General features: G+C 39.8%; 1 protein-coding gene across 3 annotated transcripts in view; it reads right to left on the bottom strand.

Moving 5' to 3' along the window:
- The window catches only part of RIMS3 (regulating synaptic membrane exocytosis 3), a 66,352-nt gene that overhangs the window by 9,261 nt on the left and 39,464 nt on the right, over window positions 1-17,627 (bottom strand). For 2 of the 3 annotated variants that reach the window (XM_087939562.1, XM_026702693.2), the window contains exons 3-6: window positions 5,848-5,989; window positions 5,425-5,537; window positions 4,395-4,496; window positions 2,591-2,730 (exon numbers count right to left, since the gene is read on the bottom strand). In XM_087939562.1, coding sequence (XP_087795688.1) covers window positions 2,591-2,730; window positions 4,395-4,496; window positions 5,425-5,537; window positions 5,848-5,989 — 497 coding nt within the window. Of the gene's footprint in view, window positions 1-2,564; window positions 2,731-4,394; window positions 4,497-5,424; window positions 5,538-5,847; window positions 5,990-17,627 lie in introns of all 3 variants that reach the window. The other variant, XM_087939564.1, reaches the window with a different exon arrangement.

The raw sequence follows: 17,627 nt of genomic DNA, 5'->3' as shown, positions 1-17,627 counted from the left end.
AACTGATGGGAATCCCAGTTTTTACATTAGGAGATATTAAAATGCCTTTTGACTGATAGTGCTAGGAGCTATTTACAAATGCCCAATGACTCGAAAAAACCCTAACATGCTTTTTCCATTTAGTTAAGGATTTAGTGAATGCATCCACATAATCTCACAAAGTTCAGTTAGTTGTAACATTCCCCACCTCCACCCTCACCTCAGTATCAGTTTTTAGTCAGTGTCCAAAACCAGAAGAAGGATCATTTCAGTTGGTCAACTGAGAAGCACTCTAGTCCTGGTATCCTTTTAATATTACCTTACAACTATCCAACAGTGGGAGTTATTTGCTCTCCTCTGAAATCTAGAATCAGATCTGAAATTCTTGGCTTTCCCTAACTGAGTGATAAAGATGAAAAGGGGGAGATAGAAAGTAAACATGAAATAGAATAGAATAACAGAGTTGAAAGGGACCTTGGAGGTCTTCTAGTCCAACCCCCTGCTTAGGCAGGAAACCCTACTCTACTTCAGACAAATGGTTATCCAAACTCTTCTTAAAAACTTCCAGTATTGAAGCATTCACAACTTCTGGAGGCAAGTAGTTCCACTGATTAATTGTTCTAACTGTCAGGAAATTTCTCCTTAGTTCTAAGTTGCTTCTCTCCTTGATTAGTTTCCATCCATTGCTTCTTGCTCTACTTTCAGGTGCTTTGGAGAATAAGTTGACCCCCTCTTCTTTGTGGCAGCCCCTCAAATATTGGAACACTGCTATCATGTCTCTCCTAGTCCTTCTTTTCATTAGACTGACATACCCAATTCCAGCAACCATTCTTTCTATATTTTAGCCTCCAGTCCCCTAATCATCTTTGTTGCTCTTCTCTGCACTCTTTCCAGAGTTTCCACATCTTTTTTACATCAAAAACTAAATGCAACTATCCCAAGTGTGGCCTTAACAAGGCCTTATAAAGTGGTATTAACACTTTACGTGATCTCGATTCTATCCCTCTGTTTATACAGCCTAGAACTGTGTTGGCTTTTTTGGCAGCTTCTGCACACTGTTGGCTCATATTTAAATGGTTGTCCACTAGGACTCCAAGATCCCTCTCACAGTTACTATTGAGCAAGGTACCACATACACTGTACCTGTGTGTTTTGTTTTTCTTGCCTAAATGTAGAACCTTACTTTTTTCACCATTGAATTTCATTTTGTTAGATAGCGCCCAGTGTTCAAGTCTGTCAAGATCCTTCTGTATCTTAAGCTTATCTTCTGGAGTGTTGGCTATTCCTGCCAGCTTGGTGTCATCTGCAAATTCGATGAGTTCTCTTTATATCCCCTCATCTAAATCATTGATGAAGATGTTGAAGAGTACTGGGCCTAAAGCACAGCCTTGGGGTACCCCACTACATACTCCCCCCCCTCCCCCCATGTAGATGCAGTTCCATTGAGGACTACAGATTGAGTGTAGTTGGTCAGCCAGTTATGAATCCATCTGGTGGTGATGCTGTCTAACCCACATTTTTCTACTTTATCAAGGTTATGGACTACTTTTATCAAAAGCCTTACTGAAGTCCAAGTAAATTATATCAACAGCATTCCTCTGGCCCACTAATTTTGTCACTTTGCCAAAGAATGCAATAAGGTTAGTCTGGCATGATCTGTTTTTGACAAGCTCATGACAAAGTATAACATAAATTGCTCTTTCAACTAAAAATGAGTCAATAATTTTAGCTCCGGTGCCATTAATAACTCATCATTTATGGAAAGTTGCCTTTTATTTATTGTATTTATTTAATAATCAAATTTGCATGGCCACTCATCTCACATAAAGTGACTTTGGGCACCATACAACCAACCCTATGAAATCCCATTGCTCAAAATAAAAATCTTGCTTATACCAAGATCCCCAGTAAGATTTCAGGGAAATATTTTTCTGATTCTCCATCAAACTACTATTTCTTTCTTCAGGAATGTGAAACCTGTGTTTTTCCATGTTTAGCATTGAACAATACCTCCCTTGATTTCTGGAAGACTTCCTTAGCAGTATCTGAAAAGCCATTTGTTCCTCACTTTTAACTCCTGAATTGAATTTTAAACTCAGCATCTTCCTGAAGCCAAATATCTCCATTTTTATCTAAATTGGGACCTCATAAAAAACTAGATTTTAAAGTCAATAGTTGAGGCAATTCATGATAATCCTCTTCTTCAGTTTCAAGTATCTTCATAGCATTCAATCTCCCTACTGGGGCCTCAGAACCTCTCATGGGAACCTTACAAGTTCCCCAGCTGAAAGCAGCTAAGACCTTATTTCTGATGTGGACACCAGAGACCCTTTCAGAGGACCACCCAACAGGAATCTGTAGCCATACAGATTGTCTACTTAATAGCTACCAGAATCACTTTCCCATAAAGGCCACAGAGAAACTGACTAGAATTTCTACTGGACCTATATATGTTGCCTGTCTAAAATCTAGTAGGAGGTTCTCTCCCAAGGGGACACCGGAGAACTGCTGTGAGGGCATCTCAGTAGGCCTGTGGCTGAATTATGGCTCTAAAATGCATATGGGCAGAAGGGGGATCCTCTTACCCTTCAAAGAGGAGGAAAGCATTCACCTGTAGCATTTTACCCTGAGGGCCCTCGTCAAACAGAAGGGCCTGCTGGTAGAGTGGGTCATAGTTCTTCTTGACAGCCTTTGTTTTCTTCTTAGCCAAGCAAGCCCCATTTTCCAGCAGATACACTTTAACATACGTAGCTGTATTGGCAGAGAGAGGGAAATAAAAGCAGGCAGCTTAATAATAGCTATTCCACCCCAGGCTGGGATGTTTTCAATGTTCTACCAGATGCATCTGTAGAAGTATATTTGCGCATTCCTGTGGGCGATGGCAAACCTGCTTTACCAATAAAGGAGAATATTGTAGCTCAGGATTGAAATGAGGAGTCGCATTTAAACTGTGAGCTACAGAGCTGGTGCTCTCCGAGCTGGGTTGTTTTCTTGCAGATGTTTCATTATTTGACTAGATAACATCATAAGTGCTTGTTATTGAAGATGTTATCTAGTTTGGGTAATGAAACGTCCATAAGAAAACAACCAAGCTCAGGTCCCCTCAAGGATGCTTTCATGCTTGCAATAACATTTTTGGCTGGCAAAACCCTCTGTAGGTAGTCCTCAACTTATAACTGGTTGCTTAGCAATCATTCTAAGTTACCACAGACCCAGTTTCAAAATTCTGATGTTGGGCCTCCCTTGTAGTCATGTGACTTCACTTGGGGTACTTGGCCATTTGCAGCACCCCTTGGTCACATGATTGCGATTTACAATGATTTCACCAGAAATTGGTCTTTGCTTCTGGTTTTTGGCCAAAAAAAAAAAAAAAAGCCCCATAATAAGCAATGGGTTTTGCTTAATGACCATGGTGTCACCATTGCAAAAAAAGGTCATAAAACTGGGCTTGGTAACACGGCAACCTGTTTTATGACTCTCCTGGTTTATAATTGTAATTGCTAGATTCAATTTCGGATCCTTCTCAAGGACTGCTACCTGCATGTGCCAAGAAACTCAAATCCAATTTATTTGATTTAAGTGGAAGTTCTCAATCCTAGGCCACAGATATTTTATAAATAAAGAATGTGATTAAGTACATTTTAATGGAATTGCCTATTATATTAAAGGCTGAGTTAATCCAGCAACCCAGATTCAACATAGTACAGCTATACCTATAGCTGTGTATGGGGATTCTACCCAGGAAACAGGAATACAACACTTAACAGGGTACACAAAGATACAAACATTTCCATTTATTGTAGAAAAGCCTGCAAATCATTAGGGAAGGATTTCAATTACTTCCGTGCATTAAAATGGGATTTCCAGGAGTTCAATTCTGGGTGGCTCCAGGCTGGCTCAGCCTATCATCCTTCCGAGGTCAATAAAATGAGGACCCAGATTATTGGAGGTTCTGTAAACCATTTTTTGAGGGCCGTAAAGCACTGTGAAGTAGTATATAACCCTAAGTGCTATTGCTATTGAGATCTTAAAATCTTCAAATTACTTTGCCACTTCCTCCTGCCAGCTCTGTGTAAAGGACTAGAAGTGAAGGGAAGGAATTTTCAGTCTACTTTGAGTAACAACCAGATCCAGTTTGGGTAACCAAAGCAGCCGGCTGCCTGCTTTTGACTGGGTGAGAATTTTGCTGTCACAGTAAAAAATATTTAGCTTCCCAGTTTTTAAAAAATTTGAATTGACTTCAAAACATACTAATTTGCTTAGACGTTTCTTGGTTGATTGGCTGAATGTACATCTGCGGTATTTTAAAGAACAGACATAAACTAGATGAACGACTTTCTGTAAATACCAAGAATTGTTCCAGACAGCTTTTCATCTTATCTCTACTCAGTCTTATCTGGGAAGGAATTACTTACAAGGAAAAGATTTAGCTGCTACTTTGGGTGTGAGGTCTCGAGCTTCTATCACTTCCACTTCTAGTTGTCCATTCCGGTCAATCATCGCAATGTGGACATCACCTAGGAAGCAGCAGCGGTAAAGTCAGCATGGACACAACTCAAGAACTTTGTGCTGTCCACAAGTGATTGTGCAAAATTAAGAGAGAGAAAAACAGTGTGAAAGGGGGAAAAAGTATCCTTTATTTTTAAGAAGTCCCAAAACAGTTGGTGTGCATTCTTCTTTAATAAGCTGTTAGATTAATATTATTCCTCTGAGAAAAATGTCTTCCTTCAAAATTCAACATGTTTTTTTGGGGGGGATGTAATAAAGAATAATAAAGAATAGCTTTTTGCCCTTCACACTTGTCCCATTTCCATGTGTGACTGTGGTGTTTTGGCTCATCTTAACGTTTTGTGGTAGCTCTATATTAGGAGACCTTTTTAAATTATGGAAACCATGGAATTGTGACTGAGCTGTTAAGTGTTCTCCAAAAACTGCTGAATCATACCTTCCAGGAAATCTAAGGAACACGGCCAAGGGTAAGAGAAATGGAAAGCGTATAAATTTAACCCATAAATAAAAATAAATAAATAAATAAATTCAGCAGCACCAGGGGAATCACAGATTCTTTATCCATGAGTTTTTACCAAAATGAATTACACTCTCCTTAAATCAACATGGAAAATTAATTACAACTTACCTTGATCTATTCACATGTTAAGATAAAAGAAGCCTGAATTAAAAATAGTCCTAGAATATTGTGTACATCCTAAAGCAACTTTAACAACTTGAGTCCCACTCCCCTTCTGAAATTTGCAGACAGCTAAACCTGATTCATGTCAAATTTGCATACATACATACACACATACATATATGCACTCTACATAGTCCCTCACAAAACATGGACCCAGGGAGACTGTTAATTAAGAAAGATCCAAATGAGACCCTCCTCCATCAAATAACCCTGAACCTCAAAAGGGCTGAGATGGTCACCAAAGGTTCACTCACCCATTGGTGGAGTAGCCAGTGTTTGTCGCCCTACAATTTGCGCTGGTCCAAGACCATCTAGGAAGTCGCTGAACTGGCTTTCAACTCCCAGCTTGGTTGTGGGAAAAATGAATCTGAAGGAAAGGATAAGAAATACGGTTTGTGAGAAAAAGAAGACATAGCTTGAAAGAACATGCAGAAAAAAAGATGCATCCTTCTCCTCCTGCATTTTATTCCATATTATTTATACCTTCTTCCTACCTTCACATGAGATGGGACAATAAAGCAACTGAAAGACATTTCAGTTTTTGGGGGGCTCCTATCTATGAACTAATATTAGCAGGACATTTTCCTTTTAAAACAAGTGTAACACTTGTTTTTTATATTCTCTGTGCAATGTCTACTCTTTGTTCAATGATTGTGTTAATGAATAGCAGGACTTACGTGCCATCGGAGCTGTTGCTGTTAGTACTTCCATCAGTTGATTCCCGACTGCCTTGACGGGTAACCCTGTTTCTCATCTCCACTGCAATCCCAGTTTCTGTGCTGCGACGAATGTTACTTCGGAGTTTCTTTAAACCACCATCTGGGAGAGGGAAACCACAAATAGAGTGTCAAGCAGGCCAGGGACATCATCTCACAGCCAGGAAAGGATAGGACTTGTCCTACAACACATTCAGGGAGATCCATGCTGATGCTGGTTAAGTTTTTTTCTGCTTACCCCTAGCCTTTGGATGGACGCAAAGGGCCCCAGTCTTCTGCATTCTCAAATGAAAGCAATCCCTTTTGAGTGAACCAGAAGTGCTGATTTGCCTCTCCTCCTCCTTCTTTCTTTGGAAAGCCATCAGAGATTGAATCTGAACAGTTGCCTGGGCAGTTAGGTCTGCTTTTAAGGGTTAGTATGCACAGACAGTGTTATGGAATATCTGCAAAGCCCGTGTTCTACCAAGGGACAATTCCAAAAGTCTTCTGCCTTCTGTTTGCAAGCAAACAATGAAGCAAGGATGAGTAGTCACTACCACAAGTTTCTCCCTCTGGGAGCCTGAGCAGATTAGACCCAGAAGGAGTGAAAAGCAAATACTCTTGACAGAAATAGTGGCAAGTTAGGGGGAATGGCTGCCCCTGGGAGCAGGACCCATAAGAACATCTCACCCCCTGGGCTCCCCAAATCCAGGGACCAGCGCTGATGGTCTCTGCAGGCTTCCATATAACCCTTTTTTAATGCTTTTGTTCGTGATCTGATGAAAAACTTGTAATTGTTTTTTGTTTGGACAGACATCCACTTCAGTGAAATATAAATGCAATAGGTGTATAAGTCAGGATATTTAGAATAAAGAACATAACATAACAGGGTTGGAAGGGACTTGGGGATCTTTTAGTCCAACCCCTTGTTCAAGCAGGAGACACTGTACTGTTCCATACAAATGGTTGTACAGTCTCTTGAAATCCTCCAGTGATGGAGAAACCACAACTTCTGGAGGTAAGCCATTCTTCTCTGACAGGAAATCTCTCCATAATTCTAAACTGAATCTTTTTTTTAATGATCTTCATCCCAATATTTCTTGTCCTGACCTCAGATACTTTGGAGAACAGGTAAAACCTCTTTTGTTGGTGACAGCTCCTCAAATATTGGAAGACAATTACCATGTCACCCACTAGTCCTTCTCTGCCTTAGGCTAGACATATATCAATTGTTCATCACATGATTTAGCCTCCAGACCTGTTGAGATGCTAGAAAGCGTACAGACAAAAGCAACAAAGATGATAGTCAGTCAATCAGTTGGTTGCAAATACATTAGAGGACTTCCATTCTAGAACAAAGTTTTAAATGGCCATACTCTGACTATGGTATTTCTGCAAGCTCACCTAGGTCATTTACAACCCTAACAGCCTCATTTGGACAATATACTAAGTTTGATTAATTTTAACCTTGGTTAGGGCTTTTTTGCAGTTTAGAATGTCCCTGAATTCAATCTGTGTGGTTAGCCTGGTATTAAACATAGCAAGATAACAGTTTCTGTTGATTCCAAAGTCCTCCAATTCTAGAAAACTTCCAACTTTGTCTCTGCATGAAGATGCACTCCCAAATAAAGACCAGATTTGCAAACTGGCAATCTCCTGGACTCATATCTCTTGATAGATGGCCAGGAAAGCTTTCCTCTGACTTTGGCTAATGTTTCAGGTGTTTCCTGCATCAGGTGGTTTTATTCATGTTTATTCAAGTGTTTATTACCTCACAACCAGGCTACTGAAATTCACTGTGCACGGGCTCATCGTAAAGACCATTCAGAAGCTACGGTTGTCTACATGGTAATAATTCAATCCTGATTTTTCCTTATAACTCCACTTCTGAGAGAGTGGCACTATTTGCCAGCTGGCTTCCAGGTACAATTCAATGCATCATTAATGGCTTATTATGTGACACGAATAGGTCCTGGGTATCTGTAAGACCATCTCTTCCACATAAAATCTAACCATCTGAGAAGAACCAACAGAAAGCCCTTACAGGTGTCTTTCCATCAGGAATGATGAGGACAGAAAGACAAGAGATGAGCCAATTGTTGTTTTAAACCCAGAAAGTCATTAATCCAGGAACCAGGTAGTTTGGGTTGTATATTACAATCCATTTATTATAAGAGATGTTTGAAAAAAGAACTTTCTGACCCTGTAGAGGGAACAGACTTTGCCATAAAAAAGCAACAGATGTCAATCATCGTTATCATCCGTATGCTACAGCTTGAGGTAAGGTACAGCAAAGTGGCAACTTACTCAGGTTGCATAATTAGCAAATTCAAATGTATCCAAGGAAAACAAAATGTGGATCTGTCCTACGATCGAGCAAAGTTGCAATTCTTTGTGACCATGAATCAGAATGAAACAGGTCACATACTGCCTGCCTCCTGCTAGAGAAGGTACTGTACCTGACACCCCCAAGTAGACCCATCTTGCTCACCCCCAAAACAATATCACTCCAAAGCCTATTGACTGAGTTTTTAAGGTTCACATGTGCTCCTCCTGGCTCACAGATCACTGTCTTCACACAGTGGTGCCTGCAGAAAACTACCACCTGATTTTTTCGTATGCCTATTGAGGGAGGAGGAAGAACGTTCTTCAGGGCACTGACATAAATGTGACTGCTCCTGATTGTTGCTGTCAGGTTGCTTTATAAAATACAGGGTGTGTTGCTGTAAAGGCTGGCATTTGTCATTGGCAAAGCCACCATTCTCAGGCCAGACAGAATATTACATAAACATGGAACAGGTATCTCCGACTCCCAAGGCCAAGAAAAGAACAGCTAAAAGTCTACTGAATAAAGAGTGGGAGAAAAGGATTAGGAGTTAAACCCTGGTGCTGACATCCAGCCACCCACCACTTGCATGTAGCTTAATTCCTACTTGGTATGGGACACCCATCCAAAGCAACTGATTTATCAGCATTTAGCTCCCTGATGCACATTTAATTTTCTGGTGGGTAGTCCGACATGCCCAAAACAACTTGATCGTCCCCTACAAAGAGCCAACTTCAGAATTCGCAACAATGAATTCAGAGCAGTAAATTTGCCCCTCCTCGAGGCTTTCTCCTGCTCCTCGGTCTAATTTGCAGAGCTGCACAGAAACTAATATTCTCCTGATCGGATAGGAAAGGAAACAACCCCTTCATGCTTTAGTTTTATTGTTCAGATACCAAGCTTTAGACATGATCTTTTCCTCTGGCAAAGGTGATGGGAATCCCAGTTGGTCAATCCCCTTAATGGTATGTGAGAATGACCTTGGGATACAGGAGGAAGAGCCGAACCTCAGGATCAATCAGATAAGAGGCAGCTGAGCCCACAGAAAAAAATGAGGGTGGAGCAAATGCCTCAGGAGGGACCCTCATTAGTTTCTTGAAATGTAAAGATGATGGTGGAGAGAGATATTTTCAGACTTGCAAGATTTTGTATCTCAACCTTGGTAACTTGAAGAGTTATGGACTTGAATAAGTGTGGAAAACATGCTGGCTATGGAATTCTGGGACTTGAAGTCCCACTTCTTCAAGTCACCAAGTTCAGAAATACTGACATAACCTTACAATTAAGATAAAATTAGTACTTCTAGGTGCTTTTGCTCTGAGCTACAGTATCTCGCCTGACAATTCCCCTCAAAGCATACTTTACTCTGTAGAACAAGGGTTAGGAGAAGAATGGAAAAACGGACACCAGCATTTGATATAAAAGCAGTGCCTTTTCACTGCATGCTCCAAAGGCATTTCTGGTCCCCATGCCATCCCAATTCCCTGAGATGAACCAACGTTCCAAAAAAAGACTACATTAAAAAAAAAACTAACAATAACATACTTCCATTGGCCTCTAGAACAAGTGCAATGCAAGGCATGGCATGAGCTGTGCATTCAATTCAGAACTTATTTTTGAAATATTAACTCAGTTTCTGAGGTTACAATTTACATCAAGTGGGGAGCCTTGAACTAAGGGGGTCTTTTCCAAGTCATCAAATCCACCCTTTGCAGCAGCAGAAATAATGGCTAATTTTTAGGCAGGAGAAAATTGCCAAATGAAATTACATCTTGCCAGATGCTCACTAGGTGGCTCTAAGAATCATTCCATTAATCACAGGGTTCGATATCAAACAAATTCCACATGAGACTATTTCATGCAAACAATTGTATTAAATAGACACACGCACACACACACACACACACAAAAGACTTCATAAACGTAGAAGGAAGTCTCCAGAACTGAAGATTTTAATGATAGCCAATTTGCTGACATGAATCTACAACTGCAAAAGGTGTGCAAAGTGTAAAAAGCCAGATATCTGACATATCTGCCACATTCTGCCTCCAAACTTTAATGCTGCAAGAACTAGAAGCACATAATAGCTTGTAAAATGTCTGGAATTGCTTAGGTGAAATGGGCAGTATAGAAAGGTGATAAATAAAATCTGATTTTGCCATTTTTTTAAAAAAAAAAATGCTCTTTTTAAGATTCTCCTGTGATAACTTGGAGAGCCAGTTTGGCTTCAGCTTGCATTAAAATCCAATATTTTAAGAAGCAATGATCTATCCAATGATATTTAACTCATCCCACAATGTATTTCGAGAGCCAGTTCGTGTAATGGTTAAGGCATCAGGATAGACACCGGAAGGTGGCAGTTGTAATCCCACCTTGGATACAAAGCCAGCTGGGTGAACTTATCCCTTTTTCTCAACCCTGGGAAGGAGGCAGTGGCAAACCACTTCTGGAATCTTGCCAAGAAAACTGCAGAGACCTGTCCAGACAGTCATCAGGAGTCAAAAACTGACTTGAAGGCGCATATACATTTCCTCTTTAGGATTACAGCAATTTTAAAAATAGATAAATTAGAACCATCAATTATCTAGAACTCAAGTGTGCATTGCTACCGTTCCTTCCCAACCAATACATTATCTCAAGCAGTGGGTCCTATGGTTTGCGAGAGCATAATCTTGTCAATCTTCCACAATTGAAGCACCCATTCCATGATTGTTGACATACTTGTAACACCAACAAACCTACTCTGAGATTTACACTCCATATTTGGCCGATTTGGCCAGTTGGATTGATTCCCCATGGCCCTTGTATTAGCACACATACAAAACTCATTCCTGAGCATTCCTTAGTTAAGAATTTAGCAGGTGAATTTGAACATTTTTTGTTGATTTCCAGGCACAAGATCTCACAGGCCATCCAATGAGGAACAGCTGTGGAAGAAAGCAAGCGGTGTAGTCTTACAAAAGCAGGAAAGCAATTGGTAATATCCTTTTAGCTCCTTTTGGCATTCAATTTCTTTCCTAATCAACACTTCACATGCGCCGTGGTGTCTCATTCACAGGTCACCATGGCAACACTTCATCCTCTTGCCCCCCCTTCTCCCAACCCATTTCTTCTTTCTGTTCCTTTTTGCAAAACCAGCCTCGTGCTTTGTCATCCCATCACTAATACTAATTTATGTGCCAGCATCCTCCAGCAGGTCAGTCCCCAGAGGCAGGAAGGAGATCTAGCAGAGCTCCTACTGCCCAGAGAAAGGGTGTGAGCTGCAGACTTCAAGGGCCAGATACCACTCAGAGACATCAAGGGCGGATTTAGATATCTTCAATTTATAAAATCTCATCTGACTCTAAGAATCAAGATAGCAGATGAGGAGAAAAGAAGCAAAGGGGATCAACCTGGAATCTGTATAGAGAAGCATGCAAAGTGTGGAATTCTGCTGAAAGGAAACCCTTTTATTTGTTCCTTCAGTCTGGGATGGTCAGGTCCCAATAACCAAGAAGGACACATGGAGGTACTTAAGAATAGTTTCCTTTATTGTTCTTCATCTATAGACGGAATCTTGCCAGACTAAAGCAGCTATTTGGATAACTGCAGTTTTATTTTGGGAACTGCTAGGGATGGTATATTTTAATCCTCTTCCTGCTGACCAAACTTTCCAAGCTCTGCTACCTTTTTGCTCTCTGGATAGCTTCCCCTCCCTCCTGGGAATCCAGAATACATTCTACCACACGAATTCAGCTTTGGGCCACTGTTCTCCAATTTGCAGGCAGAAGGTGAATCTCCCCCACTCTCCCAAGAAGGAGCAGGTTCAGAAACACTTGCTGGCTGTAATTTCAAGGAATAATAATAATTTTTTTTTAAAAAAAACAGCCCAAGAAAATCCTCCCACTTTTATAGTAGTGATAGTCTTTGATTTATAAACATAATGGAGCCCAGCCTATTGCAGTTGTATTTGTCATAAAGGGACACTACATGACTGCCCCTATTTTACAACCTTTGTTGTGGTGGTCATTAAGAAATCAGCATTAAACAACTGCTGCTGTTGTTAAGTGAACCCATTGTTCTCTATGGAGTGGGGTACTTTTACTGAAACCTGGCAGTAATCATTGGTTTTCAACAAAAATATCTTAAATTGCCAAGTGCCCAAAATGCAGTCATGTGTCTGCAAGGAGGGAGCAGCTGTTGGAACTTTGAAACTAGGTCACAAATACCTTTTGGGGTTGTCCATCATAACCTCAAACAGTCATTAAGCAATCGGTCATACGTTGAGGAGTACTATAACATCTACATCGTGCAGTTTTTCTCAACCACAAGGACTTTAAAATGAGGGGACTTCAACTCCCAGAATTTCCCAGCCAGCATTTAGAAATCTACTCAAAGTTGCCAAAGTTTAGAAACATTGGTCTATTGAAAGGGACAAAAATTATGAAACTTGAAGATAAGCCTACATAGTTGGAGTTACAGAAGAGGCAGCTAAGTACTCAAGATGGAGGGATTCAAGCTGCCTTGAGTCTGCCCAATTCATCAGCTTTCTAATCTAAAAATTATAATTATAGTAGCTCTTAACATCTCCAAAATGTCCTCCTGCCTTATCAACTTCTCAGGATCTAGGTTCATATGAAACTATCATGTGTTATTTGTGAACCATGGTTTCTGAACAGTCAGTTCAATAAATTGTGGTAAGACAGAGCAAGTTTTGGCAAGCTCACTGCTAGCTCTCAGGAGGATGGCAAAAATACTCCATATTAAATAATTACTCCATATTTTTTGGAGGGGAATGTGGTGATAACCTAGACGAAAGAGTGGATAAACCATTCAGGAAAAACAACAACTCAGTTCTTGGAAAACATGAGATGAATCTCAAAATAACCTCAGTTTGATTTTTGTCTCCCATAAGAGGGGGACTGGTCTTCAGGAAACACTGGTGGGCTTTCAAGTTTCTTTTATCATACCCTATAACAATAAAGTAGAATTCCTGCGATCCTGGCTATTTCCTGACCTGGCCTAAGGGCTCACTATTGTAGACAAATAACAGAGATATTTTAGTTTGCGATAGATCTTGACAATGTCTTTAACAATACAGGTCTCATTGACTCCAGTCTTGCAGACCCACACACTATTTAGCACTTGATCATCTTGGCTATGTTCAATCCAGGCTTTCCTATAATGCTGTCCGATTATAATTTATGATGTTAACATCCCAGTTAACTTTAAAAAAAACCCTCTACCTTTTTTCAATGTCTTGTTACATAAAACTGTTTTCACAAACGTATCCCAAATTTGACCCATTCAGGAGACATCCCTGTATAGTACATTCCAGAAGCCATTTGATGTTCTTCCACCAATAAGCATGGTCAACAAAAATGAAAATCCTTTGTCTCAATCTGTCACTGCTGGAGAAGGTGTTCAGCCACAACAATCATTGTAGCTGAAATTCCCTGGGGGTTCCAAATTGGGGATCAGTGATCTATAGACAGAAACTTTGTTTTGCACAAAATAATAACTAGTCATGTGAACCCTTGAGCATTTCCTCATGTCCACAAATCATGTTCTTCTTTCTTTCCCAGTTTGACCTACAGTCCTCTGAGGAATGTTTTTGGAAAATGTTCAGCTAGAACATCACAGCAGGTAAGACTTTCAATGGGTTTGAAGGTCAAGAAGAGACCTGCTGGCAGTAGATCAGTTTCATACTACTTTTTATAGAACTAAAGCAAACAGCTCTATGGAACAGCAACAACAGCAACAAACTGTCGCTGGGGAAGACCACAAGAGGGGCCAGTGGACTAATTTGACATGGCATCTCCTCCAGCTTTTTGAATGGTGACTCATCTCCATTGATTGTACACTGAACCACATTGACCTTCACACCGTGAGTCATGCTCCAACTAAGGGAATGCTAAGGGAATGGCAGACTGGTTCATTCATTTATATACTACACAGGTAACTTGCAGAAATGCTTATTTTGGGAATGGTAGGCCTGCCAAGAATATTGATAGTACAAGTTGGCCAGAGTGGCTTGGGAGTTAGGAAGTGCCTAAAACTAAATATATAAATAGGCACAGAACTCTTTTTTTAAATTCAGAAGCCATCCCTGGACCAATGTACTCATATAACCTACATAAAAATACATAGATGCAAAGCAAAATTCTGATAAGCGGATTTAACCTCTCCTCCTGTACTCTGTATCTGTCTCTGTCTGCACCCAATGTTCATTTTTTTAAAATTTTATAAATACAATGCAGTTTACAACAGCATTATAACTCACGGAGTAAACTATAATAACCAATTAAACAATTATTAGGCACAATTCACAGAAATAAGGGGACAGTTTGGGAGATAATGAAATTACATCAAACAATATTGTAGGATTTTTAAAAATATTTTTACAGCCCAGGAGAGAGACCTTCTGGGAGATAAATTCATTCATGTTTAATCCCATCTTTTATTATTTGTATAAGTAACTCAAGGTGATGAACGTACCTAATACTCCTTTCTCCTCCTATTTTCCCCTCAACAACAACCCTGAGAGATGGATTGGGCTGAGAGAAAGGGACTGGCTCAAAGTCACCCAGCTGCCTTTCATGCCTGAGGCAGGACTAGAATGCAGAGTCTCCTGGCTTCTAGCCTGGAGCCTTACCTTCTATATCAAACTGGCTCTCTGAAACAATAGATGAAATAAAACCAGATAAATACAGCATTTCTATCTAAGGCAGCAAACCAACTCAATCTGTTTGGCTACAATACCATGGGATTGTACCTGACACCCGGTGACTGCAAGGATCAACGCTCCTGTCTCCTTCCTTTAATAATAACTCAACAGTTCTTTCAAAAGACATTCTCATCATCTCTTTGATCCTGTCCATTCACCTGCCTTGCTTTTCTTCTACTTCCCTTAACCTTGCAGAGTGTCACTGTATCTTCTAATCAACCACTTGCCCTAAAGTATGTGAGGCTTTCTTTGCTGGGTGATTGTTGTTGGTTTTTTTGCTTCGGGGTGGGTGGGTGGGAGGGAATCAGCCTTCATTTGGTCCTGGATTGGTAGGCTGGTTCTTCTTGCAGGCCTCGGTATTCTTTGCAACTGTCTGCAAAACCTATAATTTGGAGGTGACTATCTTTTATGGGGCTATGTTGTTAAATAGCAAAACTGCTGCCTGCCACAAAAATATATATAAATGCCAAAGGAGATTTCTTAATACATAACTCTTCTGCTGTCATGAAAAAAAAATGGCTATAGCTTAGACAGATTTGAAAGCTCATTTTGGAAGTAAAATCCCTGGATGCTTAGTATCACGTATATTCAATCGTTATTCTCATGTACTACATCAGTTACAAAACCTCTGGATAAGTTCTATGATATCATTCAGCTCCCACTGTGCCTGTAAGCTGCAGATATTTTGAATCTGCCAATTCAATGGGCTATGAAGGTGAGGGGGAATCCCTTTGACATGGAGCCAACCAACAGTTTTGAACTCCCATCATCTTAAGCATTTTTTTAAAAAATCAGATAATTTAATCATCTTCCCAAACATCTTTCAATTGGGCTGTCCATGGTGCTGAACTTTCCCCAATAAAGCTGCAAGAAGATTGGGGAAGAACTGGAAGATGAATCGCCACGATCCCTGGTGACAGTATTGGTTGGAATGCAGTATTGCAGGCTAACTCTGCCCATAGCTTGGAGTTGGTCTTGACGGGCTCAAGGTTGACTCAACCTTCCATCCTTCTGAGTTTGGTAAAATAAGAATCCAGATTGTTTGGGGCCATACGCTGTCATTGTAATCTGCCCAGAGTGCTGTAAGGAGGTATGGGATGGACTAAGTGCTATTGCTAATTAAGACCTTCTGTGTTCATTTGGACATTGCTTGAACCAGATTGGAGCTGGGAAGCCATAAGAGAACTGTGAATTAATACATCTCTGACTGAAAATTAAAATTAAATATCAGAAGGTGAAAAAGCATGTGGCAGAGGTTTAGCCATTTGTTAAAAGGCACACAATGGGAAGATGAATAGAAGCTGCAGTGAAGTGTTTGGAGGCCTTGCCAGGCCGAAGGCCTTGGATTCTTCACCCGGATATTAAGGCAGAGTAGCCTCAAAGACTACTGTACACTGAGAATACTTTAGCATGCCAAACCTGACAACTATTAGCATTGGAGTAATCAGCTCATTGTGAAAAAAATGGACCGATATAATCTATTCCTTCAATCAATCAATCAATCAATCACCAGGCTGACTGTGTTGTATGAACACTACCTGTTTAGCAAGGGTTCTAAGAGGGGCTGGCCTTTTTCCCAGACATCTTTAACTGACTAAAGTGGAGACAAGGTAGTGACATGTCACAAGAATATTAAAATAGAATCAACTGACCCAGTTAAGGCATCAGAAGGGTCCCATTGAATCCTTCCCCTGCCACGCCCACCGAGCCACGCCCACATAACCAGTAGTAAAACAAATGAATCCCACCACCGAATTGAAAAGTTCTTGCACGAGATAAAAAGAAAAGAAGAATTAAAGACTTCCCAGGGAACACAAGTATTCCCAACAAATTAAGATTTCACAACAGCTATCCATGTTGACAATAAGAAAAAATGGAAACAAAATTGAATTATGTGAAACAAATTGGTTTTGAATTTGCTAATAAACCATTTAAAGTGGTCAACTCATAAATTAAAGAAAGAACATCAGATTGAAATTATAAGAGGGAAATAGTAAACTAACACCTGATGTGGGTATACAAAAATGTTTGTCAATATTAGTCTAATTTATACAGAGGACATAATATTTCAGTGAGGAAAAACAAGAGAGGAATATCTCAGAAAACAAAATCAACCAAGGATTACAGAAGTACAGAGACAAATGATGAACTATAACAAGACATTTCAAAAGCTATTAAAAAGAATAAAGCAGGATAGGCAGCTGGACCAGATGGATGATTAGAGCCTAATTATAAATTGTTTGAGGATGAACGAAACCAGAGATTTTTCTTTTGGGATTAATGATAGAATAGAATTCTGCTTTTTTATATGATAACCACAACAAGATTACAATGTGTTCAAAAGTGGAAAAAGTTCAACATAACCCCAATACAGGAATGGTTGGTGAAAATGATGGAATTTGACAAGATGAATACATTGACTTCCTTGATTAAAGAAAAAACAAAATCCACATATCTGAAAGCCGCTTCTAGATTTTTTTTAAAAAAGTATAAAATACAAAAAGGCATAGAAAAAAAATCAAATGGAAAAAAAAGGAAGAGGCAGGGAAGAAGCAAAAACAAGGAATGAAAGCAAAAAAGAGGGGAAAAGTTATAGAAAAAAAATAGCTCAATAAATCAATGACCCTTTGAACTAGAATAAAGTATAACAAACAGCATATCTATAATCATAAACAAGTCTAATTGTTAAAACCCAAGATGTGAAAATTTCATTTATTTTTGTTCCAAGGA

This window comes from Pseudonaja textilis, chromosome 10 (genome assembly GCF_049901715.1).
Source record: "Pseudonaja textilis isolate UNSWEBS1 chromosome 10, rPseTex1.2, whole genome shotgun sequence".
Taxonomy (NCBI): domain Eukaryota; kingdom Metazoa; phylum Chordata; class Lepidosauria; order Squamata; family Elapidae; genus Pseudonaja; species Pseudonaja textilis.
This window is presented reverse-complemented; position numbering and strand designations above follow the sequence as displayed.